This window comes from Nomascus leucogenys, unplaced genomic scaffold (genome assembly GCF_006542625.1).
Source record: "Nomascus leucogenys isolate Asia unplaced genomic scaffold, Asia_NLE_v1 Super-Scaffold_544, whole genome shotgun sequence".
Lineage (NCBI taxonomy): Eukaryota > Metazoa > Chordata > Mammalia > Primates > Hylobatidae > Nomascus > Nomascus leucogenys.
In genome coordinates, this window is record NW_022095780.1 from 44,268 (window position 1) to 67,305 (window position 23,038).

The 23,038-nt window shown below is 37.8% G+C and overlaps 1 protein-coding gene across 1 annotated transcript in view; it reads left to right on the forward strand.

Moving 5' to 3' along the window:
- Positions 1–23,038, forward strand: part of LOC100592765 (lon protease homolog 2, peroxisomal-like) — a 116,260-nt gene that overhangs the window by 21,853 nt on the left and 71,369 nt on the right. The window contains exons 7-8 of the mRNA XM_030808389.1: positions 12,652–12,790; positions 13,091–13,232. Of these exons, the coding sequence (XP_030664249.1) occupies positions 12,652–12,790; positions 13,091–13,232 (281 nt within the window). The remainder of the gene's footprint in view (positions 1–12,651; positions 12,791–13,090; positions 13,233–23,038) is intronic.

Here is a 23,038-nt window from a genome sequence, read left to right on the forward strand (position 1 = left end):
TTTTGGCTATTAAAAATAAAGCTGGCTGGGCACAGTGGCTCATGCCTATAATCCTAGCACTTTGAGAGACCAAGGTGGACAGATCATTTGAGCCCAGGAGTTTGAGACCAGCATGGGTAACATAGGAAGACCCTGACTCTATTTAAAAAAATAATAATAATAATAAATAAGATATTTAATAAAATAAAATATCAAAAAATAAAGCTACTGTGAACTATGGTAGTAAATTTATTTTTTAATTTATTTAATGTTTGCATGTCATGACAAAATACTGCCTTTTAGTTGAAAGGAAACGTTTCTTGGTACTCTGAGATGCCGTGTGTGTTAGCACTAGAGATGTATAGCAGCCATGTATCCATCATGAAAATAATTCCATTGTTTATCATTGCACATAGCACAGAGAACTGAAGATGAATAAATTATGGTATAAAAGGAGTCATGTTAAGCTCCTAAACCATTACTACATAGGATTATGTCTAGATAATTGTGAGTGTGGTTATAAAACCGTGAAAATGCCATTCATATATATATTTTTGAGACGGAGTCTCGCTCTGTCTCCCAGTCTGGAGTGCGATGGTGTGATCTTGACTCACTGCAGCCTCCTCCCGCTGGGTTCAAGCAATTCTCCTGCCTCAGCCTCCCAAGTACCTGGGACTACAGGCGCTTGCAACCATACCTGGCTCATTTTTGTGTGTTTAGTAGAGACAGGGTTTCACCACGTTGGCCAGGCTGGTCTCGAACTCCTGGCCTCAAGTGATCTGCCTGCCTTGTCCTCCAAAAGTGCTGGGATTACAGACCTGAGCCACTGTGTCCAGCCTAAATATCTTTGTTTGTTTGTTTTTTGAGATGGTGTCTTGCCCTGTCGCCTAGGCTGGAGTGCAGTGGTGTGATCTCAGCTCACTGCAACCTCTGCCCCCTGGGTTCAAGTGATTCTCCTGCTCTAGTCTACTGAGTAGCAGGGATTACAGGCAGCTGCTGCCATGCCCAGCTAATTTTTGTATTTTTAGTAGAGATGGGGTTTCACCACATTGGCCAGGCTGGTCTTGAACTCCTGACCTCAAGTGATCCTCCCATCTCGGCCTCCCAAAGTGCTGGCATTACAGGTGTGAGCCACTGAGCTCGGCCCCCCATTCATAATTTCTGAAAGAGAAGTTTACCTACCAAGTAGAGATCTCAGATAGTAACCGAAAGCAGAAAGGAAAGCAGAGAGGAAAGAGTTGTAGGAAATATGTTCACAGATTTTCCCATCTTAGAGGAGTCAGTAGATACCATTTCAATCTTCCAATTATAAACAGGGAAATTTATATTGAAATTTGAAAATTTTTTGCATATAACCACATGTTATTCAAAACAGGAAGTATGCTTTCTTGAATCATTAAAGAGAATAATTAGAAAAATATATCCTGTATTCCAGTTTCATCCATGTCCCTACAAAGGACATGAACTCATCATTTTTTATGGATGCATAGTATTCCATGGTGTATATGTGCCACATTTTCTTAATCCAGTCTATCGTTGTTGGACATTTGGGTTGGTTCCAACTCTTTGCTATTGTGAATAGTGCCACAATAAACATACGTGTGCATGTGTCTTTATAGCAGCATGGTTTATAGTCCTTTGGGTATATACCCAGTAATGGGATGGCTGGGTCAAATGGTATTTCTAGTTCTAGATCCCTGAGGAATCGCCACACTGACTTCCACAATGGTTGAACTAGTTTACAGTCCCACCAACAGTGTAAAAGTGTTCCTATTTCTCCACATCCTCTCCAGCACCTGTTGTTTCCTGACTTTTTAATGATGGCCATTCTAACTGGTGTGAGATGGTATCTCATTGTGGTTTTGATTTGCATTTCTCTGATGGCCAGTGATGATGAGCATTTTTTCATGTGTTTTTTGGCTGCATAAATGTCTTCTTTTGAGAAGTGTCTGTTCATGTCCTTTGCCCACTTTTTGATGGGGTTGTTTGTTTTTTTCTTGTAAATTTGTTTGAGTTCATTGTAGATTCTGGATATTAGCCCTTTGTCAGATGAGTAGGTTGCAAAAATTTTCTCCCATTCTGTAGGTTGCCTGTTCACTCTGATGGTAGTTTCTTTTGCTGTGCAGAAGATCTTTAGTTTAATTAGATCCCATTTGTCAATTTTGGCTTTTGTTGCCATTGCTTTTGGTGTTTTAGACATGAAGTCCTTGCCCACGCCTATGTCCTGAATGGTATTGCCTAGGTTTTCTTGTAGGATTTTAATGGTTTTAGGTCTAACATTTAAGTCTTTAATCCATCTTGAATTAATTTTTGTATAAGGTGTAAGGAAGGGATCCAGTTGCAGCTTTCTACATACGGCTAGCCAGTTTTCCCAGCACCATTTATTAAATAGGGAATCCTTTCCCCATTTCTTGTTTTTGTCAGGTTTGTCAAAGATCAGATAGTTGTAGCTATGTGGCATCATTTCTGAGGGCTCTGTTCTGTTCCATTGATCTATGTCTCTGTTGTGGTACCAGTGCCATGCTGTTTTGGTTACTGTAGCCTTGTAGTATAGTTTGAAGTCAGGTAGCGTGATGCCTCCAGCTTTGTTCTTTTGGCTTAGGATTGACTTGGTGATGCCGGCTCTTTTTTGGTTCCATATGAACTTTAAAGTAGTTTTTTCCAATTCTGTGAAGAAAGTCATTGGTAGCTTGATGGGGATGGCATTGAATCTATAAATTACCTTGGGCAGTATGGCCATTTTCATGATATTGATTCTTTCAACCCATGAGCATGGAATGTTCTTCCATTTGTTTGTATCCTCTTTTATTTCATTGAGCAGTGGTTTGTAGTTCTTGAAGAGGTCCTTCACATCCCTTGTAAGTTGGATTCCTAGGTATTTTATTCTCTTTGAAGCAATTATGAATGGGAGTTCACTCATGATTTGGCTCTTTGTTTGTCTGTGATTGGTGTACAAGAATGCTTGTGATTTTTGTACATTGATTTTGTATCCTGAGACTTTGCTGAAGTTGCTAATCAGCTTAAGGAGATTTTGGGCTGAGACGATGGGGTTTTCTAGATATACAATCATGTCATCTGCAAACAGGGACAATTTGACTTCCTCTTTTCCTAATTGAATGCCCTTTATTTCCTTCTCCTGCCTGATTGCTCTGGCCGGAACTTCCAACACTATGTTGAATAGGAGTGGTGAGAGAGGGCATCCCTGTCTTGTGCCAGTTTTCAAAGGGAATGCTTCCAGTTTTTGCCCATTCAGTATGATATTGGCTGTGGGTTTGTCATAGATAGCTCTTATTATTTTGAGATATGTCCCATCAATACCTAATTTATTGAGAGTGTTTAGCATGAAGCATTGTTGAATTTTGTCAAAGGCCTTTTCTGCATCTATTGAGATAATCATGTGGTTTTTGTCTTTGGTTCTGTTTATATGCTGTATTACATTTATTGATTTGTGTATGTTGAAGCAGCCTTGCATCCCAGGGATGAAGCCCACTTGATCATGGTGTATAAGCTTTTTGATGTGCTGCTGGATTCGGTTTGCCAGTATTTTATTGAGGATTTTTGCATCAATGTTCATCAAGGATATTGGTCTGAAATTCTCTGTTTTGGTTATGTCTCTGCCAGGCTTTGGTATCAGGACGATGCTGGCTTCATAAAATGTGTTAGGGAGGATTCCCTCTTTTTCTGTTGATTGGAATAGTTTCAGAAGGAATGGTACCAGTTCCTCCTTGTACCTCTGGTAGAATTCGGCTGTGAATCCATCAGGTCCTGGACTCTTTTTGGTTGGTAAGCTATTGATTATTGCCACAATTTCAGAACCTGTTATTGGTCTATTCAGAGATTCAACTTCTTCCTGATTTAGTCTTGGGAGGGAGTATTTGTTGAGGAATTTATCCATTTCTTCTAGATTTTCTAGTTTATTTGCATAGAGGTGTTTGTAGTATTCTCTGATGGTAGATTGTATTTCTGTGGGATCAGTGGTGATATCCCCTTTTTCATTTTTTATTGCATCTATTTGATTCTTCTCTCTTTTCTTCTTTATTAGTCTTGCTAGCGGTCTATCAATTTTGTTGATCTTTTCAAAAAACCAGCTCCTGGATTCATTAATTTTTTGAAGGGTTTTTTGTGTCTCTATTTCCTTCAGTTCTGCTCTGATTTTAGTTATTTCTAGCCTTCTGCTAGCTTTTGAATGTGTTTGCTCTTGCTTTTCTAGTTCTTTTAATTGTGATGTTAGGGTGTCAATTTTGGATCTTTCCTGCTTTCTCTTGTGGGCATTTAGTGCTGTAAATTTCCCTCTACACACTGCTTTGAATGTGTCCCAGAGATTCTGGTATGTTGTGTCTTTGTTCTCGTTGGTTTCAAAGAACACCTTTATTTCTGCCTTCATTTCTTTATGCACCCAATAGTCATTCAGGAGCAGGTTGTTGAGTTTCCATGTAGTTGAGTGTTTTGAGTGAGTTTCTTAATCCTGAGTTCTAGTTTGATTGCACTGTGGTCTGAGAGACAGTTTGTTATAATTTCTGTTCTTTTACATTTGCTGAGGAGAGCTTTACTTCCAACTGTGTGGTCAATTTTGGAATAGGTGTGGTGTGGTGCTGAAAAAAATGTATATTCTGTTGATTTGGGATGAAGAGTTCTGTAAATGTCTATTAGGTCCACTTTGTTCAGAGCTGAGTTCAATTCCTGGATATCCTTGTTAACTTTCTGTCTCGTTGATCTGTCTATTGTTGACAGTGGGATGTTAAAATCTCCCATTATTATTGTGTGGGAGTTTAAGTCCCTTTGAAGGTCACTCAGGACTTGCTTTGTGAACCTGGGTGCTCCTGTGTTGGGTGCATATATATTTAGGATAGTTAGCTCTTCTTGTTGAATTGATCCCTTTACCATTATGTAATGGCCTTCTTTGTCACTTTTGATCTTTGTTGGTTTAAAGTCTATTTTATCAGAGACTAGGATTGCAACCCCTGCCTTTTTTTGTTTTCCATTTGCTTGATAGATCTTCCTCCATCCCTTTATTTTGAGTGTATGTGTGTCTCTGCATGTGAGATGGGTTTCCTGAATACAGCACACTGATGGGTCCTGACTCCTTATCCAGTTTGCCAGTCTGTGTCTTTTAATTGGAGCATTTAGCCCATTTACATTTAAAGTTAATATTGTTATGTGTGAATCTGATCCTGTCATTATGATGTTGGTTGATTATTTTGCTCATTAGTTGATGCAGTTTCTTCCTAGCTTCGATGGTCTTTACAATTTGGCATGTTTTTGCAGGGGCTGGTACCGGTTGTTCCTTTCCATGTTTAGTGCTTCCTTCAGGAGCTCTTTTAGGGCAGGCCTAGTGGTGACAAAATCACTCAGCGTTTGCTTGTCTGTAAAGTATTTTATTTCTCCTTCACTTATGAAGCTTAGTTTGGCTGGATATGAAATTCTGGGTTGAAAATTCTTTTCTTTAAGAATGTTGAATATCGGCCCCCACTCTCTTCTGGCTTGTGGAGTTTCTGCCGAGAGATCAGCTTAGGCATAGCATACATCTATTTTCCTTAAAGGGCTATTTGTGGTCCCTTGAATGGAAAGGGCGTTTACAAGAATTATCAGCTAGCCTAGAGCCTCTAAGCATAATGATAAACCCAAACTAACCTTGATTTGTATGGCAGTGGATACCTACTCTGTGCCTCAACTTTCCTGGAATCTCATTTGAATGTAATTACAAGTTCTTTATGATTGGATATTATTATGTCTTTACACACTTTTCAACCCAGTAGCATTCCATAAATAATGACCCCTAACTCTTAGAGTTAAAAAAAGTAACTGCAATAGGGAGGGCCAATAGGAGGAGGTAAGAAGTCTTTGATAACAAACTCATTCTGATTGTAGTCTAAACTTCCTTTTATGAAGGTTGGTTTGTATTATGAATATGAGTAATAAGGATAAATGTTAGCATAATTATTAAGAATTATTAAGGCTTATTCTTGCATTTTGGACTCACTTTCTATAAAAAAACAATAAACTGTAAGAACTGTCTCTGTAGGCTGGGCGCAGTGGCCCATGCCTGTAATCCTAATGCTTTGGGAGGCTGAGGTGGGTGGATTGTTTGAGCCCAACAGTTTAAGATCAGCTGGGGCAACACAGGGAAACACTTTTGTCTCTACAAAATTTATATTTAAGTTTTTAATTTTTAGATTTTAATTTTTGTCTCCACAAAAATTAAAAAATTAGGCAGGCCCAGTGGCATGCGCCTGTGGTCCTAGCTACTCAGGAGGCTGAGGTGGGAGAATCAGTTAGGCCTGGGAAGGTCCAGGCTGCAGTAAGCCATGATTGTCCCACTGCACACCAGCCTGGAGACAGAGACATTATCTCAAACAAACAAACAACAACAAAACTGTTTCTGATTAATCTGACATTATTAGAATCAGATTTTCATCCTGCATTCATTGTTCTCGCTGATCTCTTTGTTGATCTGATGGAAAATGCCTTGGGAAAGCATGAATTTACATTTCATGGTTTAAGGGATTCATAGCAATTGTTAAGTTGTGAGAAAACATGCCTGTAGTGTATGTGTTAAAGAACATGTTTAAATGTAGGAACCATGAACTGCTTATAAAAGAGTATGATGCTTTTTTAATATCTTGTTTTCTATTTACCTTATTCAAAGGGATCCCTATCCACAGACAGGGATGGGAAATGGTTTGAGAAACTTTTTTGTAAGAAATGGTTATTTTTATTCTCTTTTATTTGCTCATTTAAAATTCTTATGCATTTAAAAAGAATCATTACTGGCCTTGTGTGGTAGCTCATGCCTGTAATCCCAGCACTTTGGGAGGCTGAGGCAGGCAGATTGCTTGAGCCCAGGAGTTCAAGACCAGCCTGGCCAACATGGTGAGACCCTATCTTTAAAATATAATAATAATAAATTTTAAAAAAGACTCACCACAAGATTTTAGTAAATAAACAATGAGGAGTGCAGATCAGAGTAGAGAATTGATTTGGGTGATTTCTTCTGGCAATTTCAAAAGATATTTTTGTTGCCTAGACTTCTTATTCTCGCATGTACCACTAGAGGCTGTAGTTTGCTTTCGTAAAGGAATTGGCATTTCTCTTGGACCAAACTTAAAGAAGCTGCGTCTACGGCCTTAATCTTCTAATTTTAGCTACAGAGTAAGTATTCAATGGCATTTAGAGAGTGAGTTTGTGGAATTAATGCTATGTGAAATTGACATCATAAGCACATGACATGTAGGTAATTGTTCTTTTCACATTGGTATTGATTATTTGATAAGGCTTAGAAAGCACTTATTCAATGCCTGACACACAGTGAACATTCCCTAAAAATTAGCTTTAACCATTATTTAAATTCTATTAATAAATTCTCAGGAGGACAAATTTAGATTTATAAGCTTCAGTATGAGTTTTTATAAATTTCAATCTGATTTTTTTAATTGCCTTCTAAAATATTTATCCTATTCTCAGCATTATTACTTAATTTATATGGCAGAATTATGGGAAAATGCATTTTTCTGTTGCCTATTAGTGGACAGTGTATAGTGTCATGGTTCTCACCACTTATGAACATCGTTGGATTAAAATAAATCTCTATTTTAAATCCTTACTGACATATAAAATTTGTTCTTTTTTTCAAGTGAATATGCTTTTGTGTGTGTGACTGTATTAAGAAAATTGAGTCTGAAGAAAATAAGAATTGACTTTATGAGTCTTTTGTAAAAGGAGGTCATGTTACAGTCACCATTGCCTAAAATATTTGTAAATATAACCTTTTTAGAAACATATATATGGAGGCTATGATTGTTGCCAAGTAAAAAGTATAAGGATTTGTTTTGTGAATCATTCTATTCAGCCTGATTTTAGATACACCTTGCTGGTGTTACTTAGCCATCAGTGTACCAGATGTTTGATTAACTACTATAGCAACCTGCCCTTGTGCTGTTGGGGATGTATGACCCATCTACCCCATGAATTATTAAAGCCTGGTGAAAAATTTTATTTCAAACCCTGTTTGGAAGCACATGGAGAGTAGTGGGGTTCAGTTGTTGAGGAAAGGCTGAGGGCAGAGCATGTACTTAGGTCAGTTACGAATTAAAGGTGAATAGGAGGAGGAGAGAAAGAACAGCCGACAATTCCAGCACAACCATGGGTGTGCCTGGGGGAACATGTGGTTCCATGTGACAGTTGAGGCATTTGGGAGACAACCCAGGTCTTGGCATTTGAGTACCGGTCACGTGCTCACAGTTAGAGTTCATGAAAAATTTTGTTTTTCCTCAGCCTCTGAGTAGGCACCACTGTTCCACAGTCTTAGAATAGACAAGGAAAAAGAAAGCTGCTTTGTTATTGCCCTTGCTTATCCTCTCGATTTTGCCACTCACTCTCCCTGTTTTCCCATGTGTGGAACACTTTCCTTTTGCTAAAAGTACCTGCGCATGAGAAGGAGGATGCCGATAAGTTGGGGATTGATTTTAAAAACAAGCAAAGATATGTTTTTTATGGTTAAATGATAATGAGGTGGGAGATGGGGAAGCAAAAGAAAGCCTTGCCTTAATATTTAATCTTAAACTTGGAAAATAATAGTGATCTGACTAAACATTGCCTCATTTTTGTCTGTATTGTTTTGAGTAGCTTAAAGGAAGAATAATGTTTATGCTACATATTAACTCATTCAGTTTTTCAGTCTTTTCGGCATTTCTCATTTGGGTTTATCTCCATTGTGATTTTTCTGTCCACTTTGTAAGCCACAAAATACCCATTCCCTTCTATCAGTTTTAACAACTTAAATTTTTATATTTAAATATTACATTTAAATAATTTAAATCAATTCACACAAATTAAATATAAAGTAACTTATTTTAAGACGAAGTTTTATGAAATAATGTTTGCATAATTGTTTTTCAGTTGTTCTTTGGTAAAAAGAAATATTATTGTTATGATATATCTTAAATCACTGTGGATATTAACTCCTAGAAATACTTTACCAGCTGTTTATTTAGATAATAAAATTATATTATTGCAAGAAATCCTTGTCTCAACTTGCAAACAAGATGAGAAGAAAAATGAACTTGTGATTTCCACATTGATACATTTTCATATGCAACCTAAAATGGTAAAGTTATAAATAAAGTATTTCATTTTAGTTTCTACAAGGGAAAAATAACTGAAGCAGCAAGCTTCTAATATATTTTTTTAGCATAGTATACCAGATATATATTATGGTTTGCCCACTGTCCTTTCAACTTGTATTTGCACGTAGCTCTTCTTTGCCTGTCCAAAACTTAGGTTTATTTTAAGGCCTCAACCCAAGGCTTCCTCCATTAATGTAAGTGCAGTCAGTTATGATTTTACTCTTCTCTAAACTGACCACCTATTGTGCTCCTTTATAGAATACAGGCCTCTGGCATTTCTACCATACAACTGGGGAGATGAAACATAAATACCTTTATAAAAAGTACAAGCTTTCTCAGGCAGGGGATTTATCGTCTATCTCCTTTATGTACCCCATGATGCTTATTTAACATGGTGCTAAATGTGGTGAATGCTCTCTAGGTGTTTTGTGAACTCATGTAAGATTAAAACATAATATTTTGGAAGTTATGCAACCCTTTAGATGAGTACACCCATAGAAATTAGTCTATAAAAAGATTTAGGAATGACTACCAGAAGAATAATTGCATTTGTTTAGACATGCTACTATGCATTAAAATCCCAGTTTCTTAAAGACTTTTTCTTTTTGAGATCATTAGGATCTTTTTTAAACTGATTACTTTTTCCAGTTTGAGATACACACACACACCCACCCACACCCACACCCACACCCACACATCCACACACCCTTGGTAGAAAATGTGAAAAATAAAAAAAAGAAAGGAAAAAAATCCTCATGTTTTTCTACCATACAAAGATAATCACTGTTAACATTTGTTTTGTTCTGCCAGACTTATCATTGGATTTTAAGTAACAGAATTGTAATCCTGTCATTTTCACTTAACATTGTAACACTTAAACTCTTTTATATTCCAAATTCTTTGTAAATTTTATTTTAACGGTTTGCATTATAGCCTGCGGGAGCCAAGCCCTTTAATTGAATAGGTAGGAAGAGTGGATGGTGAAATGCCTATATTTTTCTTTCTTGTCTGCTATAAAAGACTTTTGCAAAAGTTGAGGCAGAAATTGAAATGGGACTCAAATTCAGGTGTACTGAATTCTGCTCTTGTGCTTTTTCCAGGAAACCAGAAGTAAACTTTAAGTAGCTGTTGCTGATAACGATGAGCATCATTGGAAAGCTCACCGTGTGCCAGGGATCGTGCTGTGTGCTTTGCCTGTGTTCTCTCATGATCCTTATATTAATATAACCCACCAGGTTGACACTATTATCCCCATCTTATAGGTGAGGAAACTGAGGCTTAGGTCAAGTAATTTGCCCAAAATAGTATTCAGAGGCTTGTACTGTGTTACCTTTAGAGTGCTGATGGAAAGATGCTTTGAGTGCTGGCACGGTGGATCTGGTGGGGAACAATCTTACAGCTCTATATCTAGCCTCTACTCTGTGGTAAGACCTCGTCTCTGTCATAAAAGTGCTCACTGGCTTTTTAGAGGAGGTTATTATACCCATGAATAACAACTAGGTCGTAAGTAACCATCAGATGAGTTAGGGGCCAGTAAGTGCTGTAGACATTGCATTATTAGAGCGATCACCTTGTGAGAGGTAGTCAGAAAAAGTTTCTTAGAATTGTTGGGGTTTACGCAAGCAGGAAGAGGAGTATTAAGGGCAGGAAGGCACCATATTTTTAAGAAAGGTAAAAATTTTTAAGGGGCATAATAGGATCTTGATTGTGGATGAAGCAAGAAAGTAATGGCAGCAAGTTGGGAAGATGAATGGGAGCTGGATTGTGAAAAGCCTCGAACTCCAGACAAAGGAATTTGAACCTTATTCTGTAGGCTCTGGGAAGCAATGGAAAGTGTAAGAGGAATTGCTTATATGCAGTGTGAGTAGAATCTAGGATTCCACTTTTTTTAGAAAGGGTGCCTACCTAGAATATTATTTTCTCTCTGTAACTTTAGGTGTAGAATTGTCAATACCTGTTTTTGAAGTTTACTCATCAAAAAAGGAAAGGCAAATAAATAACTGCAGCAAAAAATGACCCATTAGAGGCTTTGAGATTCTTTGAAAAAATTCCCTTCCCTACCACTCTTAAAAATCAGAGTAATGGCAAATCTGTAAGTTCTCTAGAAAAATAATTGGAAAGAATTTATTGCCGGGCGCGGTGGCTCACGCCTGTAATCCCAGCACTATGGGAGGCCGAGGTGGGTGGATCACGAGGTCAGGAGATCGAGACCACCCTGGCTAACACAGTGAAACCCCGTCTCTACTAAAAATGAAAAAAATTAGCCAGGCGAGGTGGCGGGCGCCTGTAGTCCCAGCTACGCGGGAGGCTGAGGCAGGAGAATGGCGTGAATCCCGGGGGACGGAGCCTGCAGTGAGCTGAGATCGCACCACTGCACTCCAGCCTGGGTGAAAGAGCAAGACTCCTTCTCAAAAAAAAAAAAAAAAAAAAAAAAAAAAGAATTTATTAATTCTGAGTCTTGTCTTTCCTGTATCTGATTCTGAAATCTTGAATGTGCTAATTCCTTATATTAACAGGACAATGTTTATTGCCTTTGCTTCTCTGTGCCTTGGTCACCTTTCCCGGATGAAAGGCATTCCCATGATGTTTTTAAGGCTTGCTTGTCTTTTCAAAGGTCACTCTGTTTATTCTGACCTACTTTATACCAGTCATGTGGCAGAAATCAGGCCTGCTCTGTGAATCGGCTTTGTGCAGATCATGAGGTAACTGCGGCTGTTCCACTTATCATTGATCATTTTCTTCTCGGCAGTCAGGCTTTTATGCCTTTTCAGAGACAGCATTTGCTTTGCACAATGTAGACAGCAAGGTTATAATTAAAATTAGTAAATTGCTGCTTTAAGTTTTGCTGGCTTTGTAAAAAAGACACCTTTTTTGGTTTGATAAACATATATGTTTTTATTTCATGCCATACTCTACATCTGTCATAATTATGTAGGTGATTCTTGTCCGAATACGATAAAGCAGGCTCTCACATTTTAACGTTCAACAAAATACCTGGCTGGCTGAACGTGGTTATTGCCAATTAGTGCATATGGGATGAATACAGTTTTGTTCAAAAGGACAGAATAATGGAATTCTGATATAAATACTGTTGACCCCAGATCCTCATACTATAATTTTTTTTTTTTTTTTTTTTTTTTTTTTTTTTTTGAGACGGAGTCTTGCTCTGTCACCCAGGCTGGAGTGCAGTGGCTCAATCTCGGCTCACTGCAAGCTCCGACTCCCGGGTTCACGCCATTCTCCTGCCTCAGCCTCTCCCAGTAGCTGGGACTACAGGCGCCCGCCACCACGCCCGGCTAATTTTTTGTATTTTTTTTAGTAGAGACGGGGTTTCACCGTGGTCTCGATCTCCTGACCTCGTGATCCGCCCGCCTCGGCCTCCCAAAGTGCTGGGATTACAAGCGTGAGCCACCGCGCCCGGCCCCTCATACTATAATTAATAGATTATTTCCTTTGAAAATAAAAGAGATTGGAGTTTTTCTTTTCTGTGGTTGTTTTTGGTCTGCATTCTGAGTGGCCGTTTGAACTGATTTTAATTTCCTTCATGAAGATGATGATGTTTTAGCTGGCCCTGGGGCAGCCATTTCAGTGTGTATAAAGGTGGTTGCGTTGGGTAGGGGGATGCTCAGAAAAATCATGGAAAGCATGGGAATTCATAGGGTACTTCGGACATTTTGGAATCTTGAAGAGTAAGAACCATAACTGGTGACTTAAGTGTCATGTTTCTTCATTTCAACAAGTGGCAAAATGTGATACAGTTCTTCCAATATCATGGGCAACTTATAGCCAGAATTAAGTAGAAGATAAGATTAGAATTGAATATAATAACTTTTGATTGATCATAGGGCCTTTTAAATACATAGTACCTCTTTGCTATATTATAGTGATAGCTAAATGATCTTTTCACATTCCTAAGTTTTGATTTCTGAATGGCATCGCTCCTGCCTCCTGACATCTCACACTGTGAATGTGCCACTTGCTTTCTCTAGGCGCACCTATGTTGGCAGCATGCCTGGTCGCATCATCAACGGCTTGAAGACTGTGGGAGTGAACAACCCAGTGTTCCTGTTAGATGAGGTTGACAAACTGGGAAAAAGTCTACAGGGTGATCCAGCAGCAGCTCTGCTTGAGGTAAGATTTGGAAAATTCCCTGTCTGTTTTCATACTGGAAGAGTATGGAGGAGGGTTGATAATCATATTCAAGTGATATACACAGTGGTGTAGCTTTAGTTATGGGAAAAACAGTTTGATACTGGCTGAGGTCTGAGCAATTTGGCACTTAAATTAAAATGTTTTTGAGATTTCTTTCACTAAGTCCCCTCTTTTTTTATTTTCCTTTTCTATTTTAATCAAATAGGTCAACAAAATTTTGTGCACACTTATTATCTAGAGACCAACAATTCTACACAGTTATGGCAAAAAAACAGCAAGCAAGTCTCCTTCTCCCTGGGGTCCCCCATGCCCTCTTCTGCACTTTGACCTCTTTAGCTTTTAGTTGATTAATCCTATTTTCAAAATAGCATGGCTATCTTGCACTTCCTGATTTTTCTTTTCTTTTTTTTTTTTTTTTTTTAGTTTTTGTCATTTTCTATAGACCACCCCCAAGAGGAGGTGAAGATTTTACCTTTTTTCTTCCCTTGTCCCCACTGTATCATTTTTATACCCTAGATCTCGCAATAAGAATTTTTTTCTTGTTTTTGTTACATCCATATTAGTATTTACATTATTATGATTATGTAAATGCTTTTCACAGCAGGAGCCACATGGTAAACTATGATCACTTTTCCTGTTCCTATTTTTTTTTCTCTACTTTTTAAGAATATTTTCAGAGTTAGCTGTCTTGTTTCTTTTGTTTACTTTTTCACCAATCGTCTAATTCTGTCAAGACATTCAGACACTTCAGGTGTTCTATCCATCTTATCTTCTTAAGCGTCCATTCTGAACTGGTTGTTTTTGACATCGGGTTTTATGGCTGCCTTCCTAGGTTCTCCCTTCACCTTTCACCATGTTGGATTTCCTGTCTCCTGTATTCCATTTCTTGCTCTTTGTTGGTCCATTCCCTCATTTTTGTGGTGTTAACTCCCTGATAGTTTCCTGAGAAAGCTTGCATGAGTGGTAAATGTTTTAGACTTTGCATATCTGAAAATGTCTTTATGTTTCTCTCATACTTGATTAGTAATTTGAGTATAGAATTCTGGTTGGAAATAATTTTTCTACAGAAATGTACTTTGCCTCCATTTTACTTCACTTTCCCATTTCCAGTGCTGCTGTTCGTAAAACTGATTCCATTCAGTTCCTATCCTTTCAGACCTGCTTTACCCTGAAAACTTTCAGGTTCTTCCCTTTATCCTGGGATTCTGAAATTTCATAATAATCTGCCTTGGCATGGGTTTGTTTTCATGCATTTTTGCTCATTCTTTCTTTGAATTCTTCCTATTCTTTGGTTCTAAAACTTTTTCTCAAATTCTTTTATTGATGACTTTTCCTCTTTTTTTTTTGGAACTCCCATGACTTGGATATTACATTTCTGACTTATCTTTTCTCTCCTATTAGTCTCCACTTTTATGTTTTGCTCTACTTTCTGTGCAGACTTTTTCAGATTTATCTTTTAAAAACCCTCTGAATTTATTATTTCAAAAACTTTCTCTGCATGTTCTTTTATAGTATCCTGTTCTTGTTACGTAGTTGTAATATATCTTATCTCCATGAGAAAGATACTTATAGATATTTTTTAAAATTCTACTTCTCTGACCACTTGGTATATTAAAAAGAAAAAGAAAAAAATTACTTCTCTTTAAGCTGCTTTTATCTGTTTATTATATATTTCTTTTAGTCTCTGTCTTTTATATTAGAGTCTTTCATTAGATATCTGGACATTTTTGTTTGTGTGTTTATATTTAATAGTAAGGAACAAAAAGGCTGATTGGAGGCGATGAGCATAGGAGTGGGGCTTATCAACAGTGAGTTCCACAATAGAGTCACCTGGCTGGGCTGTTTGGTTGAGGAATCTTCTACTCAATAGCTTTAAGTCTTCCTTCTTAGGATGGTCAGATTCCTCAGAGAAGACTCTTCCTGTCTCTTGCCTTGAGAATGAAGGCATCATTCTGGGAACCAAGCAGGGGAAGAATGATTGGGGTTGGAGGTATCACTGCATTCAGCATCCGTATATATGCATTCACCTGAGCTCTTGTTTTCAGCATAGTATATGTTCTTCTCAGCTGTGCCCAGGGTCCCCTGTGCAGAGAACCGCTGTTTTATGTTCTTAAGAAAATAAACTTCCAGTGTTTTGCTGGGGTGGGGGAAGGGATCTGGGATCTGACTGCTTCCTAAATTTGTTTCAGCCAGTCCTCCTTATTTTAGCACATCAGCCCCTCCTCCCTTTTACCCTTGCTTAAAATATTATTAATGCAAATTGATTTGTAAAATTGAGGAAAACTTACTTTGTGAAAGTTTTTATCTTTTTCTTGTTTATTTCTGTGCTTTGAGCTCCCTCGTGCTTCTTGTTTTTTTTCTGTTTTTGTGATCTTAGAACAGGATGGCCTGGAACATGTGTCTTATTAAACAGGAGACCATACATTCTGGTTTGCCTGGCACAGTCCCAGTTTATGCCTAATATTAATTGCTCTCTTTTTTAGTCTCGGAAGTGGGTTTTGTTTGGACAATAAAAAAGTACAGTTACCTTACTTAAAAGCCCTGGTATTTGGAGATAAGGGTTTGATTTGGCTCAGTTTTGCTATTTTTTATTGTAAGATCATTACCTTCTGGCTCCATAACTGGTTTACTCTGGTTCATTTTACTGTGAAGAGTAAAATAGTGAACATTATTTAAGATTTTAGTAGTTTCTTATATAATATCTTTAGACTTTCAGTTTAATTTATACTGGGACATTTTTTCAGGTTATCTGACAGATTCTCCCATTAGACACTTATAGTTATCCTGTTGAAAAGAATTTTAGAGTACTCCCCTGACACTTAAATTTTTTCAACAACTGTTTTGAAGCAAGTTCACCAAAGACAGCTTTACAAGTAGTAGTAGATGATTAAGTCCCCTGTTTATTTGTTCAGTTGATACACAATATGTTTTAGGTCTTCACCTATATATACTTTGTAATGATTCAATAATATTTGTTAAATTGATCTTTGATAACAAGCAGCTAGCATAATGATATTTTCTTGTCTGATGTAGACCTTGGTACTCACTTTTTTGGCAGTCGATTTATTAGCATTCAAAAAAAAGGTATGAAAACCTCAAATGATATCTGAGAGTAAATGCCCCCGGGCCCACATACTAATCACTGTAGTTTAGTTATGAATAGCATCGGTTCCTTACAGGCTATAAATGCTATAAAATGAAGCAAGACATACATATGGAGGAACTGACTATCTTGGTACCTGACAGCCTCTTCCTCCCTGCTTGCCCAAGTCCTGGGTAAAAACCTCAGACCTCACAGATTGTTGAAACAGTTAAATAACAATACATTTTAAAGCACTCTATAAATGGTAAAGTACTCTACAGATGTTAATTTAATATCCACTGATATTTCTTCTGTGTCCATTTTGAAAGCCACCTGCTGTTTCCATTGCCAGTAGGTTCACTTAAATTTAAAAAAAGAACAAATTCAGTTACACAACACTTTACATTTACAGTGAATATTCCTGAGAGTTTGGAGACCCAAGTATAGTTTTATTATCTTTCTACATAGAAAACCTACTTTTAAAAAATGATATCTAGATACTATTTGTAAATGTATAAGATTATTTTATGTTTAAGCTAATTTATATTATTAAGGTAATATAGGCCAGATGTGAAGAATGTAATAGTAGATGTAAATATACACTAGAATGCTTACTCTGAATAAAGAATAAACTTTTTCTGCTGTATAGTCTTCTTTTTATTTATGAAGGATATGCCTGTTTCCTTCATCTACCATGTAATTGTTGCTTATGTAAAACAGAATGTATTTCAAGTTATTACTTAATATTGTCCAAAAAAGGAGAATTCAAAATTTAGATGCTCTCTTTTGAAAATTTATTGGAAGACTATAAAAATAGGTCCAACTACTTAATTAATAAATGGTGGTAGGCAGTAGAATTTGGGCAAGTCTATAACTGAGTAGCAATAAAATATTAGATATAACGAAAGTAAGGGCTTGTATGTAATTAATAGACTTGAAAGAAAATTACGGAATTATTTTCTTACCAGATATATGTTATATTTATAACTGGCACATGTCCAGACTTTATTGTTAAATATGAATGCATATCTCAAATACATTTTTGTGTGAACGGGCAAATAAAATGCATGGATACAATAATTAATTGTCTTTATAGGCAATAATATTTACAGTTCAAAAAACATATATTCCCCAAAATAGAAAAGTCACTAGTCTAGATATAGTAAACTTGCTTTAAAACTGAAGTTCTTACTTAATTAGAATTAGATCCAGTTAGTAATTAGATCAATAGTATATTTACTACTTAGATACAGTAGACATGATCTTTTGATTTGAGCTATACAATTATTGTCAAAGAATGTCAGAAGAGAGGGACTTCGATATCATCTAATCCAGCTTCATCCTCTTAAGGATAAAAAGCTTAAGGCCTGGCCGGGCACGGTGGCTCACGCCTGTAATCCCAGCACTTTGGGAGGCTGAGGCGGGTGGATCACGAGGTCAGGAGATCGAGACCATCCTGGCTAACGGTGAAACCCCGTCTCTACTAAAAATACAAAAAATTAGCCGGGTGTGGTGGTGGGCGCCTGTAGTCCCAGCCACTTGGGAGGCTGAGGCAGGAGAATGGTGTGAACCTGGGAGGCGGAGCTTGCAGTGAGCGGAAATCGTACCACTGCACTCCAGCCTGGGCGACTGAGCGGGACTCTGTCTCAAAAAAAAAAAAAGCTTAAGGCCTAAGATATTATTTTAATTTTTTTATTTCACTGCATGCTATATTAATGATACAATTTCCAAAAATCGAATGGAGTAAAAAGATGCCTTAAATAAGGCATACCTTGTTTTATTGTGTTGTGCTTCATTGTACTTCACAGACTGTGTTTTTTTTAACAAATTAAATGTTTATGGCAGGCCAGGCGCAGTGGCTCACGCCTGTAATCCTAGCACTTTGGGAGGCCGAGGCAGGTAGATTGCCTGAGCTCAGTAGTTCAAGACCAGCCTGGCTAACATGGCAAAACCCTGTCTCTACTAAAAACACAAAAAAATTAGCTGGGCATGGTGGTGCATGCCTGTAATCCCAGCCACTCAGGAGGCTGAGGCATGAGAATCGCTTGAACCTGGGAGGCAGAGGTTGCGGTGAGCCGAGATCACACCATTACACTCCAGCCTGGGTGACAGAGCAAGACTCTGTCTCAAAAAAAAAAAAAAAAAAGTGTTTATGGCAACCTTGTGTCAAGCAAGTCCATTGGCACCATTTTTCCAACAGCTTACTTCATGTCTGTATGTCACATTTTGGTAGTTATTGCAATATTTTTAACTTTTCCATTATTATATCTATTATGATGATCTGTTATCAGTGATCTTTGGTATTGCTATTGTAATTGTTTTGGAGCACCACGAACTGCACCCATGTAAGACAGCAAACTTAATAAATGTTGAGTATGTACTAACTGCTCAACTGGCCAGGCATTCCCCCTTCTCTCTCCCTCTCCTCTGGCTCCTATTCCCTGAGACACAGCAATATTGAAATTAGGCCAAGTAATAACCCTGCAGTGGCTTCTAAGTGTTGAAGTGAAAGGAAGAGTCATACATCTCTCATTGTAAATCGAAAGCTAAAAATAATTAAGCTTAGTGAGGAAGGCATGTTGAAAGCTAGGCCTCTTGTGCCAGATAGCCAAGTTGTGAGTTCAGAGGAAAAATTATCAAAGGAAATTAGAAATGCTATTCCAGTGAACACACCAATGATAAGAAAGTGAAACGGCCTTATTGCTGATATGAAGAAAGTTTTAGTGTCTGGATAAAAGATCAAGCCAACTACAACATTCCCTTAAGCCAAAGCCTAGTCCAGAGCAAGGCCCTAAGGCTCTTCAGTTCTGTGAAAGCTGAGAGAGGTGAGAAAGCTGCAGAAGAAAAATTTGAAGCTAACAGAAGTTGGTTCATGAGATTTAAGGAAAGAAGCCATTTTTACAACATAAAGTGCAAAGGCAAGCAGCAAGTACTGATGTATTGTAGAAGCTGCATCATGTTATCTATCCAGAACATCTAGCTAACATCATTGATAAAGGTGGCTACACTAAAAAACAGATTTTCTGTGTAGATGAAACAGCCTTATCTTGTATTGGAAAAAGTGTCATCTAGGACTTTCATGGCTAGAGAAGTCAGTACCTGGCTTCAAAGCTTCAAAGGGCAGGCTAACTCTCTTGTTAGGGACTAATGCAGCTGGTGACTTTAAGATGAAGCCAGTGCTCATGGACCATTCTGAAAACCCTAAGGCCCTTAAGAATGATGCAAAATCTACTCTGCCTTTGTTCTGTAAATGGAACAACAAAGCCTAAGTGACAACGCATCTGTTTATAGCATGGTTTTACTGAATACTTTAAGCCCACTGTTGAAACTTACTGTTCAAAAAAAAAGATTCTTTTGAAAATATTACTGCTCATTGTCAATGCTTCTGGTCACCCAAGAGCTGCGATGGAGATGTACAAGGAGATTAATACTGTTTTCATGCCTCATAAAACAACATCCATTCTGCAGCCCATGGATCAAGGAGTTATTTTAACTTTCAAGTCTTATTATTTAAGAAACACATTTTTTAAGGCTGTTGCTCCCATAGATTATGATTCGTCCCATGCATCAGGGCGAAGTACATTGAAAACCCCTAGAAAAGATTCACCATTCTAGATGCCATTAAGAACATTCATGATTCATGGGAGGAGGTCAAAATATCAACATGAACAGGAGTTCAGGAAGAGTTGATTCCAGCCCTCATGGATGACTTTTGAGGGGATCAGACTTCAGTGGAGGAAGTTACCACAGATGTGGTAGAAACAGCAAGAGAACTAGAATTAGAACCCAAAGATGTGACTGAAATACTGCAATCTCATGATAAAACTTGAACAGATGAGGCGTTGCTTCTTACAGATGAGCAAAGAAAGTGGGTTTCTTGAAATGGAATCTAGTCCTGGTGAGGATGCTGTGAACATTGTTGAATGACAGCCTTGATGTTGTGAACCTTGTTGAAATTCTAAACGATTTAGAATATTACGTAAACATAGTTGATAAAGGCAGCAACGGGGTTTGAAAGGATTGACTTCAATTTTGAAAGAAATTCTACTGTGGGCAAAATGCTATCAAACAGCAATGCAGGCTATAAGGAATTCGTTCATGAAAGGAAGAGTCAATAGATGAAGCAAATTTTACTGTTGCCTTATTTTAAGAAATCGCCACAGCCACCCTAACTTTGAGCAGCCACCACCTGATCAGTCATCAACCATCAATACTGAGACAAGACACTCCACCAGCAAAATGGCAACAACTAACACTGAAGACTCAGGTGATTAGCATTTTATAGCAATAAAGTATTTGTTAATTAAGGCATGTACATTGTTTTTTAGACATAATGCTATTGCACACTTAATAGACTATAGTATATCGTGTAAACATAACTCTTATATGCACTGGGAAACAAAAAAAAACATACATGTGACTCACTCTTGCAAAATTTGCTTTATTGCAGTGGTCTGGAATTGAACCCACAGTGTCTCTGAGGTATGCCTGTATTGATTAGGGGTTGCAAATTTTAGCGAATAGGCAAATTTGCAAATATGGGATAATAAGGATCAACTGTAATTACTGCTTTATGCCATTATCTTTTAAATCAGATAAGAAAAAGTTATGTCAACAATATATTTACGCTGTCTTTTATGTTTGCAACGTAATCACTTCTGCCAGTGCTCTCTATTTCTTTGTGTGGATACTGTCTAGTGTCCATTAACTTCAGTCTTTCGTATTTCTTGTCTCATCTTCTGGTGACATATTCTCAGTTTTTGTTTTTCTGGGAATGTCTTAATTTCTCCTTCATTTTTGAAGTAATTTTGTTGGTATAGAATTTGGGTTGACAATTGTTTGCTTTCAGCCCTTTCATATGTCCTCTCACCACTTTCTGGTCTCTGTGGTTTCTGCTGTGAAGCCAGCTGTTAAGCTTGTGGCGGTTCTCTTATGCCTAATGAGGGCAGCATTTTTCTCTCATAGTTTTCAGAATTCTCTCTGTCTTTCATTTCTGACAGATTGACTGTGTTTATGTGTGATTCTCTGAGTTTACTTAGTTCTTTTTGAGCTTCTTGGATGTGTAGGTAAATGTTTTTCATCAAATTTGAGAAGTATGTGGCCAGTATTTCTTCAAATATTCTTTATGCCCCTTTCTTTTTCCTCTCCTGAAACTTGTATTACGGTGTGTTGGTAATCTTTGCGGAGTCCTGTAGGTCTCTAAAGTGCTGTTCACTTTTTTTAAAGCCTTTTTTTTTTCTGTTCTTGAGACAGGATCATCTCAGTTGACCTGTCTTCAAGTTCATTGATTCTTTCTTCTGCCAGCTGAAATTGTCGTTCAGCCCCTCTAGTGAATTTTTCATTCAAATTACTGTAGTTTTCAACTCCAAAATTTCTGTTTTAAAATTTTTATTATTTATCTTTGTTTATATTCTCTATTTGTCAAGACATCATTCTCATACTTTCCTGTAATTCTTTAGACATGATTTCCTTTAGTTTTTTTAAATGTTAGTAAATATATGTAACAGAAAAAATGCCATTTTTACCACTTTTATGTGTACAGTTCAGTAATGTTAAGCACGTTCGCATTGTTGTGCAGCCAATCTCCAGAACTTTTTCATCTTGTTAAAGTGAAGGTGTATACTCATTACACAGCAATTCCCTGTTTCTTTCTGCCTCCCTCAGTCCCTGGCAGCTACCATTCTCTTTTCTGTTTCTATGAGTGACTACTCTATATACCTCATATAAGTGCATCATACAGTACTTACCTTTTTGTAATTGACTGACTTCACTTAGTTTCCTCAAAGTTCATCCATGTTGTGGCATTAGTTTTTAAAGCATATTTGTAATAGCTGATTTGTAATCTTTTTTTTTTTTTTAAGACGGAGTCTCGCTGTGTTGCCCAGGCTGGAGTGCAGTGGCGGGATCTTGGCTCACTGCAAGCTCTGCCTTCCAGGTTCACACCATTCTCCTGCCTCAGCCTCCCAAGTAGCTGGGACTACAGGTGCCTGCCACCAGGTCTGGCTAATTTTTTGTATTTTTAGTAGAGATGGGGTTTCACCATGTTTGCCAGGATGGTCTCAATCTCCTGACCTTGTGATCTGCCTGCCTCGGCCTCCCAAAGTGCTGGGATTACAGTCGTGAGCCACCGTGCTCGGCTGCTGATTTGTAATCTTTATCTAATAAATCCAACATGGTCTTCCTTAGGGATGGTTTCCACTGACTTCTCTTTTTCTTTTTTGAGACAAGGTCTCGCTCTGTCACCCAGACTGGAGTGCAGTGGCGCACTTGTGGCTCATGGCAGCCTCAACCTTACCCAGGCTCAAGTGACCCACCCACCTCAGCCTCCCAAGTAGCTGGGACTACAGGCACACACCAGCGTGCCTGGCTAATTTTTTGTAGAGACGGTTTCGCCATGTTGCCCAGTCTGGTCTCGAACTCCTGAGGTCAAGCAATTTGCTCACCTTGGCCTCCCAGAGTACTGGGATTACAGGCATGAGCCACTGAACCCAGCTGACTTCTCTCTTTTTTTTTTTTTTTTTAGTATTTAGGGCCATACTTTTGTATTTCTTTGTGTGTGTCATAATTTTTTTTTTTGAAACTGAATATTTACTGTTATATTTATATTAAATATAGTCAGATATATAACTGAATAATATAACCTTAAGGGTTTTTTGTTTGTGCTGTTGTTGTTGCTGTTTGTTTAGTGCCTTTCTGGTTTCAT